The sequence below is a fragment of the Thermobia domestica genome, chromosome 8 (assembly GCF_964235325.1).
Source record: "Thermobia domestica chromosome 8, izTheDome1.hap1.1, whole genome shotgun sequence".
In the NCBI taxonomy this organism is placed as follows: Eukaryota; Metazoa; Arthropoda; class Insecta; order Zygentoma; family Lepismatidae; genus Thermobia; species Thermobia domestica.
This window is the reverse complement of record NC_137461.1, coordinates 27,907,025-27,924,530: the sequence shown is the minus strand read 5'-3', so window position 1 is coordinate 27,924,530 and position 17,506 is coordinate 27,907,025. Positions and strand designations below refer to the sequence as shown.

General features: G+C 37.6%; 1 protein-coding gene across 9 annotated transcripts in view; it reads right to left on the bottom strand.

Moving 5' to 3' along the window:
* The window catches only part of LOC145692808 (uncharacterized), a 150,718-nt gene extending 133,639 nt beyond the window's left edge, over nt 1-17,079 (bottom strand). For 5 of the 9 annotated variants that reach the window (XR_014132644.1, XR_014132645.1, XM_081768297.1 and 2 more), the window contains exons 1-2: nt 16,723-17,077; nt 1,829-1,959 (exon numbers count right to left, since the gene is read on the bottom strand). Coding sequence is in view for 6 of the 9 variants with exons in the window: in XM_081768297.1 (XP_081624423.1) it covers nt 1,829-1,959; nt 16,723-16,777 (186 nt within the window). In the remaining 3 variants the exon portion in view is untranslated. Of the gene's footprint in view, nt 1-1,828; nt 1,960-16,722 lie in introns of all 9 variants that reach the window. The other 4 variants (XR_014132643.1, XM_081768298.1, XM_081768301.1 and 1 more) reach the window with 2 other exon arrangements.
* Nucleotides 17,080-17,506: the final 427 nt, after the last annotated feature.

Sequence of the window (17,506 nt, the reverse complement as noted above, 5' to 3'; positions counted from 1 at the left end):
TCAGCCTCGATGCTGTATGAGACGTGGACCTACAGTTCAGGGTGAGATCCGAACCACCATAATGCGTTCAACGCTCTCCCACGAGCAACTGAACCTGGGATCACATACACCAAACGCGTGCACGCAATAGCATATAACAGGGCCGTCCAGAAAGTAAAGAACGATTGCGATCGCGAACAGCGCCCCCCCCCCCCCATTACTGCGATCGCGTGCGCGGCATTTAGCTCCTTCCTTCACCTCAGTGTTAGCAGAGTCTCAATGCTGTGCGGTCACGCTACTTGTTTTAACAGCGATTCAAAATGCAGGCGCCAATCGAAAATCCCACCAAATGTGAAGTACGGAGTTCATGCCAAAAGGAGCAACAAACTCAGAAGCCTACTGTAAAACTCTACAACGACTACGACGCACCATCTAAAACAAGAGACGTGGAATATTGTCGTCAAAAGTGTTACTGATCCATGACAATGTCCGGCCTCATGCATCAACACGAAGACAGCACGAATTTCAACGCCTAAAGTAGGAAATCTTTGGTCATCCTGCTTACAGGCCTGACTTGACACCAAGTAATTTTCATTTATTCCCGAAACTTAAGGAATTTCTCGGAGGAAAACAGTTCGCAAACGATGAGGAACTCAAGCAAGCAGTGACAGCCTGACTCACATCATTGGCGGCAGATGTGTATAACATCGGCATTGAAAAACTGGTCTTACGTTATAACAAGTGCTTTAACGAATATTGCGATTACATAGAAAAGTAGAGTAAAGTCCCGTGGCTTTGTAGATCAAGTTGCGCTAGTATCTTTTTTTATTTAACGTTCTTCACTTTCTGAACGACCCTCGTATATTAGAAGGATTTATATACTGGATGCCAGTATTCGTAGCAGTAGGTATTCTATAAATAGTAATCGAGTTAAACTTACAATTTTTCCTGTAGAATACCAAATGTAAATAAATCAAGGTACCGATCTTCTAGAGCTCAAATGTAAATTTTATTTTTGGATAAATTTTGTTCAACTCTGCAAGGAAATATTGCAACTGATCTATTTTAAAGATAATTAGAGCTTTATCGGCACAACAAAAATATTTAGTAATTTACAGTGTTCTCTTTGTAACATTATTAATTCAAAGTGGTTTAAAGTGAAATAGTAAGGACAGAAATACATAGATCATTATAATCATTAACTGCCACTGAAGTGCTATACTCTAGCAGTGTTTCTCAAAGTGTGGGTCGCGGGCCGTTTAGTTGTTCCTTTTAATTGTAAAAATAATATTTTGATGTAAAAACATATGTTATAAAGTATGTACTATTCAGAAAATGAAAATTGAAAGCGTTTGTTAATGAGGTGAAAAGTAAGTGGTTACTCAGAGCCCTGCCCTGTTGTACAATCAGTAGAGATGCTGGGTTAGGATCGAAAGAGAATGGGTGAGTCAAAATCCGTCACGGGGTAGGACATAGTGTTAGCTCTATGTTTCCTTTATATGGAAAAATTAGAAATAGATTTACAAAATTTAACTGGTTTGAAATACCACCATTACGTAGAATGACAATGTGTATTTGAACAAAAGTAGGTGGGCCACAAAGTACTTTTTAATATTTAATGTGGGTCGCGGTAACAATGAGTTTGAGAACCACTGCTCTAGCATATGACATCTAAACAATCTAATAAAGCCAAAAAACATCCTGATGAAAGGCAGTCGAGAATTTTGCCAGAAATATTGATGACTACTAAAAGAAAAATTAATCATCACAGGGACACAGCCAGGTTAGCATTATGTCATACCATTATTACTCTCTTAAATTTCACTATTAATAAAAATGTATTATTTACCCTACTGTACTGGTATTCAATTCGTGGAGGAGTCTTTTTTTCAGGCGGTTTCTCATTCTCATCGAAATTAACTGGAGATTCCGTGCCTTCTGATAGTGTTCCTGGTATACCATTCACTTCTTCTTCTATCACTGAAAATTAGAAGCAAATACATTTTAAAATTTATTATTATACATGCATTTGCACCTTCATAATCAAATACGATTATTCTAAAAACGTATTTTAGTGAAAAGCATCAAGGACGCAAAACAACAAAATCAATCTTATCTATACATCTACTCTGTAGAAATTACTTTTTTCGCAATATTTCGTTGTATTCGAAAGCACTGTTCGTTACTTCTTATCGATGAGGCTTTACTTTTTTTCGCAATATTTCGTTGTGTTCGAAAGCACTGTTCGTTACTTCTTATTGATGAGGCTTTATTCTTTTCACAATATTTCGTTATATTCGAAAGCACTGTTCGTTACTTCTTATCGATGAGGCTTTACTTTTTTCGCAATATTTCGTTGTATTCAAAAGCACTGTTCGTTACATCGTATCGATGAGGCTTTACTTTTTTCACAATATTTCGTTGTATTTGAAAGCTCTGTTCGTTACTTCTTAGGGGTGAGGCTTTAAAAATGTGAGGAATATAATGGGAAATGGTAGTTCTCAGCTTAATATCGGGAAGATAACCTCATAATACAGACACATTATCTCTTAGTTGAATATTGTTAAATCTTCCTTACGGACACAATCATAATTTGCAACGGGTACAAAGTAATGATGAAACGTTAACTAACCTCATTTCTCGTATAACATTTTTCAACTTGTAAAATAATACGGTAATATTTTCATGATGAATTGAAATTAAAGTGTTTACTCAATTTCGGTTGTTTACAAAGCAAACGAGAATTCATTCATACATTTTCAGCATTAAAACGTAAACTTACTGTTTAACGTTGAATTTGAATCACGTGTGCTATCAGAAATTTATACTGGTATCCAATCCAGAAGACGTTTTCTAAGCATATATCCAAGAAAAAGCTCCAAAATATGCGTAGTTTTTTTCAAGTCTAGCAGAGGCCGAATTACTGAAACTACGCGTGCGTTTTCCCTTAAATCTACCCTACCTGACTTGACAATTAGCCATTCTCTACTTACTGGTAATTATTATATATTTGTATTACAAGTCTACCACTTCCATATTTCCCTGTGCCTTCGAATGTTTGCTTTCACCATAAAATGTCAGAGGTAAATCAATTTAAAATGTAGTTCAAGAATATTCATTCTTCCTAAATTCTTTCAAAAAAAAAAAAAAAAAAAACTAACATACACCACATGTTAATCAAATTCCGAAATTCCAAAGTGCGTTAAGAAAATATTTTATTTTATATTCACAAGAATTTATACATGAATATCGCATAGAAAACACAACCATTCGCCGAAAACCTATTGTGAAGTTATGTCGCCCTTGCAACAATATTAGTCATTCTTTCTCCCGCAACTAGGACCTCTCTCCTCCTACGCACAACCTTCATCGTGTGGAAAAACAGAGTTGAATAGCTCCACCTTCCCGTTCACCTCCTCTTCGCCCGCCGGTCTCAAAGGTTTTTTATTTATTTATTTATTTATTTTTTAATTACGCTAAAAGTGTGATAATCTTGTGCATAAGCGTAAGCGTTTAAAGGTTGTTCTGAGGCAAGGTAACCCGAGAAAGATCCAAACGAGAACACGTGAACAGAGAATAACATAAGCAACTGACTTACGCTATGATACCAAACCTCTGATGCACAGAAATCAGGATTGCAGACTCCATATTAAAATTAAAATTTTTGTTCGATCGCTCCTAATTTCTATCAGAAATAAATATGCATTTTTTTAAGGTTTTTTTTTTTGTGTGTGTGTATTAATTGTGAAGGCACGTGACTTTGTGACTACATTATGAAGCCGCTCTTAAAAGTAATACAAGAAGATTACAATTCTGACTTATTAAATATTATTCTTCCGTTCCGGTTCAGCGGCTAGCGCGCGTAATTCAGATTCCACCTTGGAGTTGGGACTCCAGATCCAATTTACACAAACTTAATTTAATTTTAAAACAACCAATTAACAAACATGTATAATTCATATCCATTCATGTCACTCCTGGAGTTTGTATTCTTTTTCGCGGAAGAGATGTTACAGAATGGAAAATGTGCAACTATTCCACTTTAGTATGGGGTTATTCCACGTCACCTCAGCCAGGATTTGTCTCATTTGAAATCCACCTGTTGCAGAATGGAATGGGAATTCATGTGCTTATGTAGTTTCAGCTGCTGAATCCAAAATTGCAAACCATTTGAAAATCAGTCCATTGGTTCTGAGCTTATTGGCCTTTGAAATTGAAGCCTGTAACCTGAAATATAGTAGTCGCAAGAGCTAAAAGCACATTGAAAAGAGGGTGTATCTTTCTTCAAAGTTAACGTAGGAACATGAACTTTTTTGTTTGTTTCCTCTATAAATGTACTTTACAGATACATAAAAGTTGTTCTTGCAACGTTAGAAGAAAAAGAGATCATAAAAAAATTAAAAAACTGCAGGTAAAAACGTCTAACATTATAATTGCAAGAACTCATTAGTTGCCATCTCAATTTGCATGAAATTTTGTGTGAAGAACCATAGCAACATACCCATTCAATAGTAGAAAAATGATGATGGGCAACTCATAAGAATTATAAAAGAAAATAAATTTGTGATGAGTTGAAAATATGCCACATGATGCTAGGCCTGAATTATCCTATAAATGGAATCAGCGAAAGAATCCTATACATACCTCCTCAGGGGATTGGCAATATTACATTTGATGACTTAGTTCTTTGTCTTTCTCGTTTATCTGATTGAACAGAACGTTCTTGGGCTTTATGTAACATTCGAGATTAACTGTTGTCTGGAACATTCGAGTATAACATTTATCTGGAGCTCACTATTGCTGTTGCACACTGCATTCTTGTGGTCTTTATTTGAAAGGAGATGGCGTTCTGTAATACAAGAATTTTTGTATTTTCAATGATGATCTAAATTACGATGTCCCAATGGTATATGCAACACAGCAACTTTTGACAAGTTTAATAAAAAGCAACATCCCATAAATGACAGACATTGAGTATTTTACAAACGGTTGAGCATCACAGTATAAGAACTCTAAATCCTTCTTGAATTTGTCTCATCATGAAGCAGATTTTCAATTGAAAGCCCCGTGGTCATTTTTTGCAAGAAGCCATGGCAAGCCACCCTGTGATGGTATTGGTGGTACCATAAAGCGAACTGTAACTAAAGCAAGCCTTCAGAGAACTGTCAGTGGACACATCATACTAAATGCACAAGCAACGTACTGCCCAGACTTCGTTGGTGGAATTCGGTTTTATTTCGTAGGAAAAAAAAAAAAAAAAAAAAAAAAGAACATGCAAACTATTCGACAGCAGTTAGCAGACAGGCTTTTAGCTGCAAAGATAGTCCCATGTACGAGAAGTTTCCATTGTTTCCAGCCAACTGGACAACTGGATATTAGTGCCAAATTTGTGAGTGTGGACAAGAAATTATGTCTGTCAACTCGTTTTTCAAAAGATGGGTCAGTAACTCCAATACCATGTAAAACTTTACCAGTAACCAGACTACATAATTATGTAGCGTGCAAGTACAACAAGTGGTACATTGGGCTATCAACCGAAGTATTCTCAGAAGGAGATGCTGCTGTTATGTTCATGCACTCTCATGTCCCTTCTGCATCATTTTACTAGCCACAGAACACACACAATTGTTTCATGCCTTTCACGAATGTTCTCTATCAAGTAAATGTAACCACGGCCACAAGACGACATGCAAACTGTCAGATATTTCAAGCAATTTAGGTGACAATAGTGGAGTGTACATATACAAAACAAGATTTTCAACTGTACATGTCTCTATTTCTTGATTTCATGCCAATATTATTTTCATGGCTAGGTACTTCACATGTCACAAGCTCTGAAATAAAACATTCAACTCATCACTTTTTAATGGTTCTTATGCATTGCTGATCACATTTTACTATTGAATGGGTATGTTGCTATGGGAGCTGATGTGTTCTTGCAATTACAACGTTAGGTGTTTTTTACCTGCATTTTTTTAACTTACTGATGATTTTTTCCTTTTCCTTCTACCGTTGCGAGAATAACTTTTCTGTATCTGTAAATTTCTAGAGGAAACAAACAAAAAAGTTCATGTTTCTTCGTTAACTTTGAAGAAAGATACACTCTTTTCAATGTGCTCTTAGCTCTTGCGACTACTATTTGTCAGGTTACAGGCTTCAACTTCAAAGGTCAATAAGCTCAGTACAAATGGACTGATTTTCAAATGGTTTCCAATTTTGGATTCAGCATCAAAAACTACATAAGCACATGAGTTTTCATTCCATCCTGAGACAAGTGGGTGTCAGCCCCTGGCTGAAGTAACGTGGAATAACCTCATGAGAAATTATCTGGAAGATCTAATAGTGTTGTACGAACTTTTCCTTGGTTGACAATTTAATACTTTTCACTTGACGTGTAAAATATTAAGCGTGGAGCAATACGGGACAGGTCTAATGGACCCACGGGCTGTGTGAGGATAAAGGCTCTCAAATTTTCTTAATTTCAGCACCTAATGGAGTTTACGTAGTCAGAGTCAGGCTCCAGCCACCTTACTTACCCAGATTGCCCTAGGTACTAGGTAAGACCGGGTGAACCTTAAGAGCCATATTGTGATGAAGATAGGATAAGAAAAATTTCCCGTTTCAAGCGGTGATCGAACCCGGGATCCTTTCTACGCTACATCTGCTCTTCACTTGACATGAGGCTACTTAAAAGGAGAAAATAAAAAAAATAACTACTTATATTTGAATTTATCACCCAATACTGGAACTTAAAGAGTTAACATCAGATACTTCTGTTGTCTTTAAATAGGTATCTTATCAGTAATTTTTTTAGTACCTATATAGGTATAAAAAAAATCCCGGAAGTTGTTCTACAAATCTAAAGTAATCATATTTTGTATATTACTATTTTCTTATTATCTATTTCAAAGAAAATAGAAAGAAAAATAAAATAAAATAAAAGAAAAGAAAAAATAAAATAAAAAACAAAATTAAATTACTCGCGCATATTCCTCATCAGGAGAAAAATGAAATGAAATCTGTGAGTTTTACGTCCCACGGTTATGCCGGTTAGGCTAAAGGAGACGGTGATTATGAGAAATGAATGAAATGGTGGAATGAAGAAAGTGGGAGGAAACGGGAGAACCCCGAGAAAACCCACGCACACGGTGTTTGTCCACCACAAAGCTCACTTGGCGGGAGCAGGGTTTGAACCCGGGACCCCATGCACCAGAGGTGAACGCTCTACCACTGAGCCACCGCGGCCCCTCCTCATCAAGAGAATTTTAATAACAGGAGTTACGATTTATGCTCAGAATAATAGCTGTTAAGTCAACTTTATTTTTCTGCAGCAGCCTGGGCTCTCTTCTCTCCTCAAACGTATCATACTGATTGACATAATAAGTTATGTCGCTTGGCGTTAAAATTCTTTGAGTAAACCCTTAATAACTTTCGACATATGAAACCTCTAATACTATTTCTTGTCTTTTCTAAAAAATACTTATATCCTTCCAAGAGAACAGGTCCATAACCAGGGAAAGACTAGAGTGTGCATTGATCGCTCTAAATTATTTTCTGTCCCCTCTAAAACAGAACGTTGGAAAAAATTTTTAAATTTACTCAAAACTAGACACGAAAATCTTGTAATTTTATTAACCAAATTCAATTCAATTTAATGCATTTTATTCACTTTTGGATAAAATGATATGCTGTTGGTAGATGCATTAAACATATCCCATTGACTTTCTCCCGATTTGAAAAATTATAAGCCGAAATACCTTGTTATTGATCAAAACGAACAACCAAAGGATGGGACCTGATGTACTTCCAAAGAATAATTACATCAAGGTTTACAATGCTAGTAAATATTGTATCTCCTTAATACTTCTAACGAAGATAAATATTGTAGTATATCAAATTTTAAAAACCCCAAATTATGTAAATATTTAAACTTTCGTAAAAATCTATGTAAATAATTCAAAGCTGGCTTGAGTACAAAATATTAACTGTCTGAATTGAATGAATTAAGTCAAGGTTGTTTCCAGGATCTAGTCCTCTTTTATTGAAATAAGACCAAAACTTATTTTATTCTATCAGACATACACGTGGAACTCCCAGACAAGGATATATGAAAGGCATGCGGATTGCATTCCACACTTTTATATAAAAGGACCATCAACGTTCACTTGACATCACTTCAAGTCTATACTTCAGTTCTAGACTTACCATTCGCCTTAGGAGTTATATAAGCTACAGAGAAGGCAGAGTCTTTGAGGTTTACTACAGCTACCTCAACGATCACAATGTAAGTGCCTTTTCATATTACCTTATCTGATAGTTTGAGTCCTTGCTTCGTATCTCAAACACAGCCTTTATTCTCATTTTAAGAACGAGTAATGAAATTAAAACCTCTTTATCACTCAATTATCGTTTCCTATTCTCTTCAATCCATGTTTGACTATCTCTCGCAATATTCTGTGAGAAATCAACTTAAGATTTAGACAGACGGAGAACCTATAGTCAAGGGTTCGATTCTCAGTTTACGCCCCAATATTAAGTATTCTTCACAGAATGACAATATGACTTACTTTGGTTAAAGAGAATATGGTTTTCTATTTTGAATTCTATTTAATCTAGAGATATTTACCGTAGCTAACAGTCTTTTTGGGTTACTTATTAAAAATAGCTTGTCCCTCATTGGTGCTCCATGTTTCGGTGCTTGCAATCTGACTTCTTCTAATTTAAATTGTCCTTTGTCCCCGAAATTTTATCTCGTTTGGAAAACTTTCTTGAGCACTTCCTTTGACACTGCAATGCACACTCGTCTGCAGTAGCAGCAGCGCAAAACACCTATTTACAATTTCATGGCTCCATTTTAAAGGTGTAGCTACTTCACTATCTGAAAACATCTGTTTGAATGTTTCACTAATATCTGAGCATAAGTTCAATGACATCTTGCTCTCTACTAATTTCAACGCCCACAGCATTTCTGCTCTTCAAACGTCCTCTCTGAAGTAAAATGATGCTATTAATTGAGTAGCACATACAGAAGTTTACTTTTTTATCGATGACTCAGGGTTGTTTATAACTTCAATACTTTTTTTTTCTTTCTTTTTAACACTACGAGAGTCACAATCATTATTTGAAACAACTGCAGATGCACTAGAAAGTTTTCTAAGTACCCGTAAGCTCTTGAGATTTCCCTGATTTTCAAGGTTAGTGCGAACTCTGAATAAGTATGGAAAATTGATATGGAAGTAGAAATATATATTCTTTCGTCTTACCTCTACATTTACTACACCATGCTGTGTTCGTGCGGGCTACCTCGCATGCACGGCGAGTGATTAGCAGGAGTTGTGCAGTGAGAAACGTGCCCTGTCAACAGGGAGTAGTGAGTCAAGGCGAAACAATGTGTGTTGACGGTGTGGAGTAAAGACGAGATTCGTTCTGTAATCTGGTATGAGTGGGCACAAACAACCTTGCTCCTATCGACATCCACAGAAAGCGAACTGTTGTTTGTGGAGACTTTGTAATGCCAGTGCAAATAGTGCGAAGGTGGTGCAAATTGTTTTCTGAAGGATGAACAAACATTCGATGAAGATCCGTTTAGTAACGCAGCATCTGTTAACAAAGTGAATGCACTGGTGTTGACCAATCGAAGAACCAAGGTTCGTGAGGCAGCCGCTGATTTCAATATTTCCGTCGGGACTGCACAAAATCATCCTCGAAACACTGGGATACGCGTACGTTTCATCGCGTTTGGTTCCACGAGAACTCAGTGTAAAGCATTGCAACGCCTGTTGCCTGAATTCTGTTACCTGGATCACAATGAAGAAAAAAACTTTGTCTGACATACTGTGACTCATGATGAGAGCTTCGTTCATTACTACACTCCAGAATTCAAGTAAACATCGATGGGATGGAAACATCCCACGTCTCCTGTGGGGAAAATGTACAAGGTTCAACCATTTACAGATAAGGTTCTTGGGACTGTCTGGAATTTCAAGAGAAAAGGGCTAACAGAGTTTTTGAAGAAAGGAGAAACAGTCAATACTGCGCGTTAATGTCAAACAATGGAGAAAATGAAAAACGCAATTCGCTGCAAATCTGCTGGTATCATTCTTGAGGATGACAATGCTCGTCCCCATACAGCAGCACTACACTAACACAGGCTACACTTCGGGAAATGAAATGGGAAAGCTTACCACACCCTCCCTCACTTAGCCCCGAGTAACTTTCACTTGTTTCATCAACTGAAGTTACACCTGTAGGGTCAACATTTTCAGAATAATTTGGAGGTTCAGTCAGCTGTAAGAAGTGTTATTCGTTCTCTGAACGCCAACTTTTTTGCAGATAGGTTTCAAGAACTTGTGCAACGATGGGACAAACGCTTGACCCGCCTTTGAGATTACGTTGAAAAGTAAGAAAGGACCATACTACTTGATGCACCTTGCTTGTTGTCTGTACCTTAAGAAATAAATGTTTGGTAACATAGGGAAACTATTTCCTTGAATGATCCACGTAAGGTTTCCTATAGATTACAAAGTTAACTTTAGACCCTTCCAATTCCTATACCACTTGATTTTGGCAGCTCAGATCTCGTACTTTTAATAATACCAGTTAGTACTTTACGAATATACAAAAAACATGTCTAGATACCCAATTGTTGGGTGAGAACACTTAATTGTGAGCGAGATGTCAGGAAATAAAAAGTCAAACATCGAACTCATCTGATCGGGATCAAATTTGGCATTGTTAGAGCTTCAGCTATTATAAAAGAAACTCATCCTTATGGTTATCGACAAATTGACGGTCAAATTCTGTGTCATACTTTCACAATATATATATGCAACAATAAATAAAGGAGTAAAGAACTAAAAAAAAACTCAAAAGAACGCGAGCAATGCTACAAGCGTGCATAAAAGCAAATACACACGCAACAATATCAATAACACTGTCCAATACACGGTCAAGTGAAAGCAGCAGTCCGTGACGCTCTCTGAGATCTGAGTATTCAGGACATTCCACACGAATATGCCGAATACTCAGTGGGACAATATATTCCTCACAATTCGGACGATTCAAACCATGCAGCAAATAACTATGCGTCAGATGAGTATCTGATATGCAAATGCGTCAGGAGCATTTCATCTCGAGGACTGGAGTGAGAAGAATGTGTCACTCTCCAAGGAATGACTCAACTACATGAAGTTTATTTTAATTTGCATGGTCCCAATCTGCCTGCCAATGAAAATGCATCGAGGTGTAGAAATAGCTACAGAGATCAAAGCGAGGAAGATGATGCTCCAATGCAACGTGGTTGGCAATTGTATCAGTACGTTCGTTTCCCCGAAGGCCGACATTGACCCGCTACAAAGCAGACAACGACTACACTACCCTGTCGCTGTAGCTTATGGCATCTCATAAGAATGTCATGAACACGGCGTGCTTACTGAAGACATTCTATAGGCTCATAATTACACACTGGAGAGTCAGTGCAAACCAGCACATGAAGTAAGGAAATAGCAAGAGCATGGTCGAGGACAAGTTTAATTGCAGTTAATTCAGTAGTATATACCGAACACTGGCATGCACACTGAATTCTGCGCTGCGCTAGTCATTAAAAAGGGTACAGTCAACAGAAATTCCATCTTGAAAAAAAAAGGCAAACTCCTGCTGGTATATCTGGCGTGCTTTTTCGAATACACACACAAGAGTAAATCAAGTCTTACAAAGCAGCTATTGAGGGGAGGGGAGTACAGCACAAAACCGAAGAGCAACGAGAGAGGGAGCCACACGAAATGGTCGGAGTGAAAACCCTCACACGCCCAAATGTACCATGGGCGTGTAGCATAGCGCTCGTAAATCCGTCCATTACGGAAGCAAGATCTACAAGGGTAGTCACAGCGCACATGTGCAGAACACGACGAAATGTTAACGAAGGTTCGTTGGCCTCAACATACATGCTGACGACGAAGCTAGTACGGAAGGCGTCAGTAACTAGTCGAATACCCAGGTGATGGACTATGGCAAGTTATCTCAGCAGAGAAGAGTAAGCAGACGAATAAACAATACAGCCATAGTCTAACTTGGACCGGATTAGACTACGATATAAGCGAAGAACAACAGTACGATCAGCCCTCATGTCTGGCAGGAGAAGACATAAAGGAGATTCAGAACGCCGAGACTTACAAAACGAATGTGCGGTGCCCACGTCAATCGACCGACAAAGACGAGACCCAGAAAACGAACCGTATCAACGAACGACAAACGAGCGCCATCCAGATACAACTGCGTTGGCAGTAGAAGTGAACACAGTTTATTAAGCAGAAAAGCAAAATTCTGCCTCGTTCGACAACGAAAAAGACTATGCAGAATCGGCTGAAGATGTCGGGAGAGAATAAATTACAAGGTCGTCAACATAAAGCAGACCACGGACAGGTGCCTGAATCTGTGAAAGAACACTGTTGACGGCGACAGCAAACAACGTGACACTAAATACACTGCCCTGTAGAATACCATTTTCTTGGACAAAGCTCTCTGAAACATTAGATCCCACACCCAGTCGAAAATGTCTTTCTGAAAGAAAATTCAGAATAAAAATTGAGCAAATGTCCACGAAGACTCCAGTCATATAATTGTTTCAATATACCGTAATGTCAAATGGTGCCATATACCTTCTCTAGGAGAAAAAAAAAAAGCAACAAAATGTTCCCCGTCGAGAAAAGCATAATGAATCTGCCCCTTAAGATGGTCAAGATCATCTGTAGTGCCTCAGAAAGAGCAAAATCCACTCTGATAGTTGCTCAAGAGCGAATTAGATTCCAAATTCCACATCAGGCACTTATTTACAATGCGTTCGAAGAGCTTAGACACGTAGCTCATAATAGCAATAGGCCTGGACTGTAGTTCATGGGACAACTTGATATGATAGAAGACATTAGTTTCATCGTAAATAAAATAAAAATATTCATTAAAACTTCAAACATTACAATCGAATAAACATACACAGTATATTCAGTACATAACAGACTGTTTAAAATATTACACGTAACCTAAAGGGTATCATTTTCCACGATAGTATGAAAATATTAAGTACCTAACATGACATTCCAGTACTAATTAAAAAAAAAAAAAATGTACGACACATACGAACTTAAAACTACAGTGCTCGTCTTAAAAATTATGTAAGAATGACTCGCTGGAGAATAACTGCATTCGAAATTTATTCTCGTTTTAATAACGATCACCGAGTTTGAATGGTCGAAGATAATTATTCAGAATTCTGACGAAGCACACATTGAGATATCGCTTTCTTGTATCGATTACATGAGTGATTTGCCCACTAGCCCCCCTTCCCCCCGGCACTTTACATTGTCTTTGTTCTTGTTTGTTTGTTGGAATTTAGCATTCCCTTTCAGTACCAAGATTATATAAGATGTGGATTTACGTATGAAGGCGGAATCCGAACCACAATAATGTGATTAAATTTCAAAACCCGGAACCCCATAAACCAAAGGTGCACGTACTAGCCACTCGACTAGCAGAGAGGGCTATAGGTGCTTCCGTGCTTTTCAAAAGTAGATAAGTAGTTTATTGAAAACCCTGTCGTCCAAAGACAAAAAACTATACCTGCAGTATGGCCGAAATTGAGTTATTGAAGCCTATTTCACCTGTGCCCTCGGAAAATATGTGAAACATACTTCAGCCCCGCCCCGGCCGCCCTCTGACGGATGAAACCCTTCCTTTTCTTAGGCAAAAGAAGTGAATGACTTCAGCTCTGTTGCCAATTCGTAATTCAATCGTTTGGTCTTGAGAGTGAAGATCGTAGGCTACTTACAGTGGCTAACAAGATAGAGCACAGCGAAGTCCGTGAAATAATTAATTGTGGCAACGCTTCCGCATCCAGTACTTGAAAGATCTCGGCCGCAGCAACTTGACCCTCTTTCAAGGGAGGTACGGGAAAACACACATCGACAGCGGCGCCAGAAGGGGTCAGTTGAAATAGAACGGCTCTTAACAGCAGGTAATCGTATCATTATGAATCATCAACTGATGAAAGCAGAAAGTCGAATCTATAATAACGACGTTATTGTAGCCACAAGCCTAACCGTATCCGTAAGTTTTCAAATTTTACCTAAACAGAAAAATAGTAATTTCCTTAAAACTAGATTTGTTGAGTAGATACTCACACTTTTACGCTGCAATCTCTTTTTGTAATAAATAGCATATAGGATCAAGTTTTCCCAATTTCGCATTTATGCATACCGCTCTAGCTCATGCCTTCAAATTTCACTGAACTGACAAAGCAGTCCTAAGTCACGTTCTCAGATCGTTAATAAAAGTAGTAGTAAATCGAAACACTGAATATTGTTAATGGTAAACTAAAATTGGCTTCTCACTATGTCCTGTCTTGCAGGGACGGATTATGGGGAGGGCAATCGCCCCCTCCCCCCCAGAAGAGAACTTTCTTAGGGGTATGTTTAGTACAAGGGGTCCAGAAGCACGTAAAAAACACAAAATTTACATGAGAAATGAGTGATGCAAGTACTTAGACGTAACATAACGTAGCCAAATCTAACCTAACCTAACATAAACTAACGTAAGCTAACCTGAAGTAACCTAAACTAACGTAATATTAGTAGAAATAAGCGAAATTCTATCATTTTTTAGAAAATTACTAATATAACATAAACTAAACTAACCTAACGTAACCTAAACTAGCCTAACGTAACAAACTAACCAACTCTACCCTAAACTAACCGAATGTGAACAGAAATTACCAAATTGTAACACTTTTTAGAGAAAAGAGCTGGACCCCTTCTGCTAAACATAGGCCCTTTCTTATTTTATACATATAAATAAAATACATCCCTAAGTTTGGAGCCCTTAAAAGTAGCAGTATGACAATCAACCGCCCCCCCTCCTCAGAAGTCGGTCCTGGATCCGCCCCTGCTGTCTTGTCTGGTAGTTTAGTTTCTAGCCAATTTACCATGTAAGTAACTCTGCATACAAAGCAGAGATCGGTAGCCCGGTTCTGCAATCCGGATTTCTTTGATGCAAGATAATGTGGTGGGGAATGGCAATGGCAAATATAGCCCGGGGCCGGGGAACCTAGGACCAGTTTCTCGGGTTAACTGCTGTATCGCCGGACCAATTTAGGAAATTTACCGGGTCAATTGGAGAATTTATTTCAGTTTGTGAGGAAGAATGAGTGAAAGTCAATTAAGGGGAATAGTAAAAGTTAAGAAAACTGTTGTACATTTTGGTTGTTTTTGATGTTATAAGCGGCACTGTATGTGGAGGCGGATGGACTATTTGGCGGAGAAGTATACTTGTTTTACTATACGGATCCATAGATTGTAAAAGGGACAAGAAAAATTTGGGCAAGTCGTTAATTTGCCCATTTCATGTCGAGAACAGAACCGAACTAACCCTGCAGGGCTTCTAACCCGTTCCTATTACTACTACTACCACAGAGAAAATAACAATTTTCTCTGTGCTACTACTTATATTATGGATCCGTATAGTAAAACTACACGCCTAGTAACGTAATGTAATCCAACCAAATATAACCGATACATTTTGGTACTTTTTTCGATTTTCAAATTGGTCCGGCGATACAGCAGTAATGCCCGTTTCACGAAGTGACAAAAATGATTTAAGCTATTATTTATATATCTTTGAAAGTTTATAGTAAACTCATGAAATATCTATCGTAGTCTGGGTTCTGGTTGTCTCCCCACGTTTTTAACTTCTAGATCCGCCACTGGAGAATGGCCTAAACTGTGAGAGTAATCGTGTACGATAGTCAGTGTACTCCTCAATTGTCCCGAATTGTTGAAGCCCCCCCCCCCTCGTGGTACGGAGCCCACAACAGCAGTACGGCCCGTCCTTCAAAACGTACAGGATTGCGTAACAACGCAGAAACTAATTCAAAACGAAGTCAGAAAAGCAGTAGGAACTATGCCAGTTTCTCATTAGTTCTACAGTATATTTGGACAACTGAGAATAGAGAGCTGGAATGAAGGCATTGATTAAGATTTGGAATACGAATATTATGTTTATTATACAGATAATTTTGAACACCCAATATTCCTCCGGTATGAATCACCTAATATTTTATAACGTCAAAAAGTGAAATCTCTTAGTTTGATGGTAGACAACGCAATCATTCTTCAAAATATTACTTTTTAAAACTGATATTCACTTAAAATCTGTTCTCCGTATTAGTTTCAACGCAAGGATTTTAATCATTGCAACATAATTAAAACCAAAACTTCGCTGCATCATCAATATACCCCATTAAGCCTTCATTGACAACTGCCTTTCTCATATTTATTTAAACGTAACCTTGAAACGTTGACATTACTTATATCGATATCCATTTCACGCATCTGTCAGAATTACGTGCATGCAGAATATAAGATATTAAATATATTAAAGGAATTAATATATTTTTACACTTCTTTCACTTTTAACTCGGCCTACTTTCTTTGTCTTCTTCCATTTTGTCAACATACTATTAAACATCTGATATGATCAACTAGATAGAATGTCCGTGAAATTTCTTTTTAAAATCCTGAACAAATATAGTGTTTGTTGCAATTGTACACAAAAGCTCCAAGTAACTTTTTCGAATCTACTTATAAACAAGCCACGTCCGTTACGATCTTTCGTTGACACTTGGAACTATTTCCGACATATCCATATATAAAACTCTTAGTAACTGACAAATACTTAAAACATATGTCAAAATCATACCTTCTGAAATAGAGCATTGTTTTTCACTCGATTTCAAAACTGACGTGACAGACATCGTCGATCGTGAATCTTTGGTCTTACGTAAAAACAGTTTACTGCTTCTGAAAACTACGGTTTATCACAGACTTTTTGTAACTCACTTCATACGCAAACCACACATCAACCCACTCAACTGGAAAAAGCAGAGACGGTATTTTCTTAAAGTCTACAAACTATACAGAGTCAAAGACAAGCATACTAGAGAATTAAATGACAAATAAATTCACACACATTCCACTGATGCAAAAATAGAAAATGTCGGCTAATCGAGCCCCGGATGTTCGACCTCAAAGAGATCATATACGCCATCTGTTTACTTTCGAACATATGAAAAGCGCCTTCTGCAACGTGCATTTAACGCGCGACAAGAAAATCAAAACAAATTGCCTCACTTCTCCAATCCCTACGAAATACGAAATTCTGTTGCGAACACTGAATGAAGCTTTCGCAATATTATATTTGCAATTCCTTTTTTTTTTTAAATGAATTGAATTACGAAAATTAATTTTCTTATTATATTTAAATGAACTCTACATTTTTTTTTTACATAGACCTAATTGTATTTAATTAAACCCCTATGCGCCAGCTTATCACAATGATACTTTCAAATTGAGCGAATTTTAAACCTACTAAATTGAATAGTTATACAAGATCATTTCAAACAGAAGGCTTGTCAGTAACAAATTTAGTTACTCGAAGCAGGGCCGTCATTTGGGGAGGGCAGGGGAATAATTGTCCCCCTGAG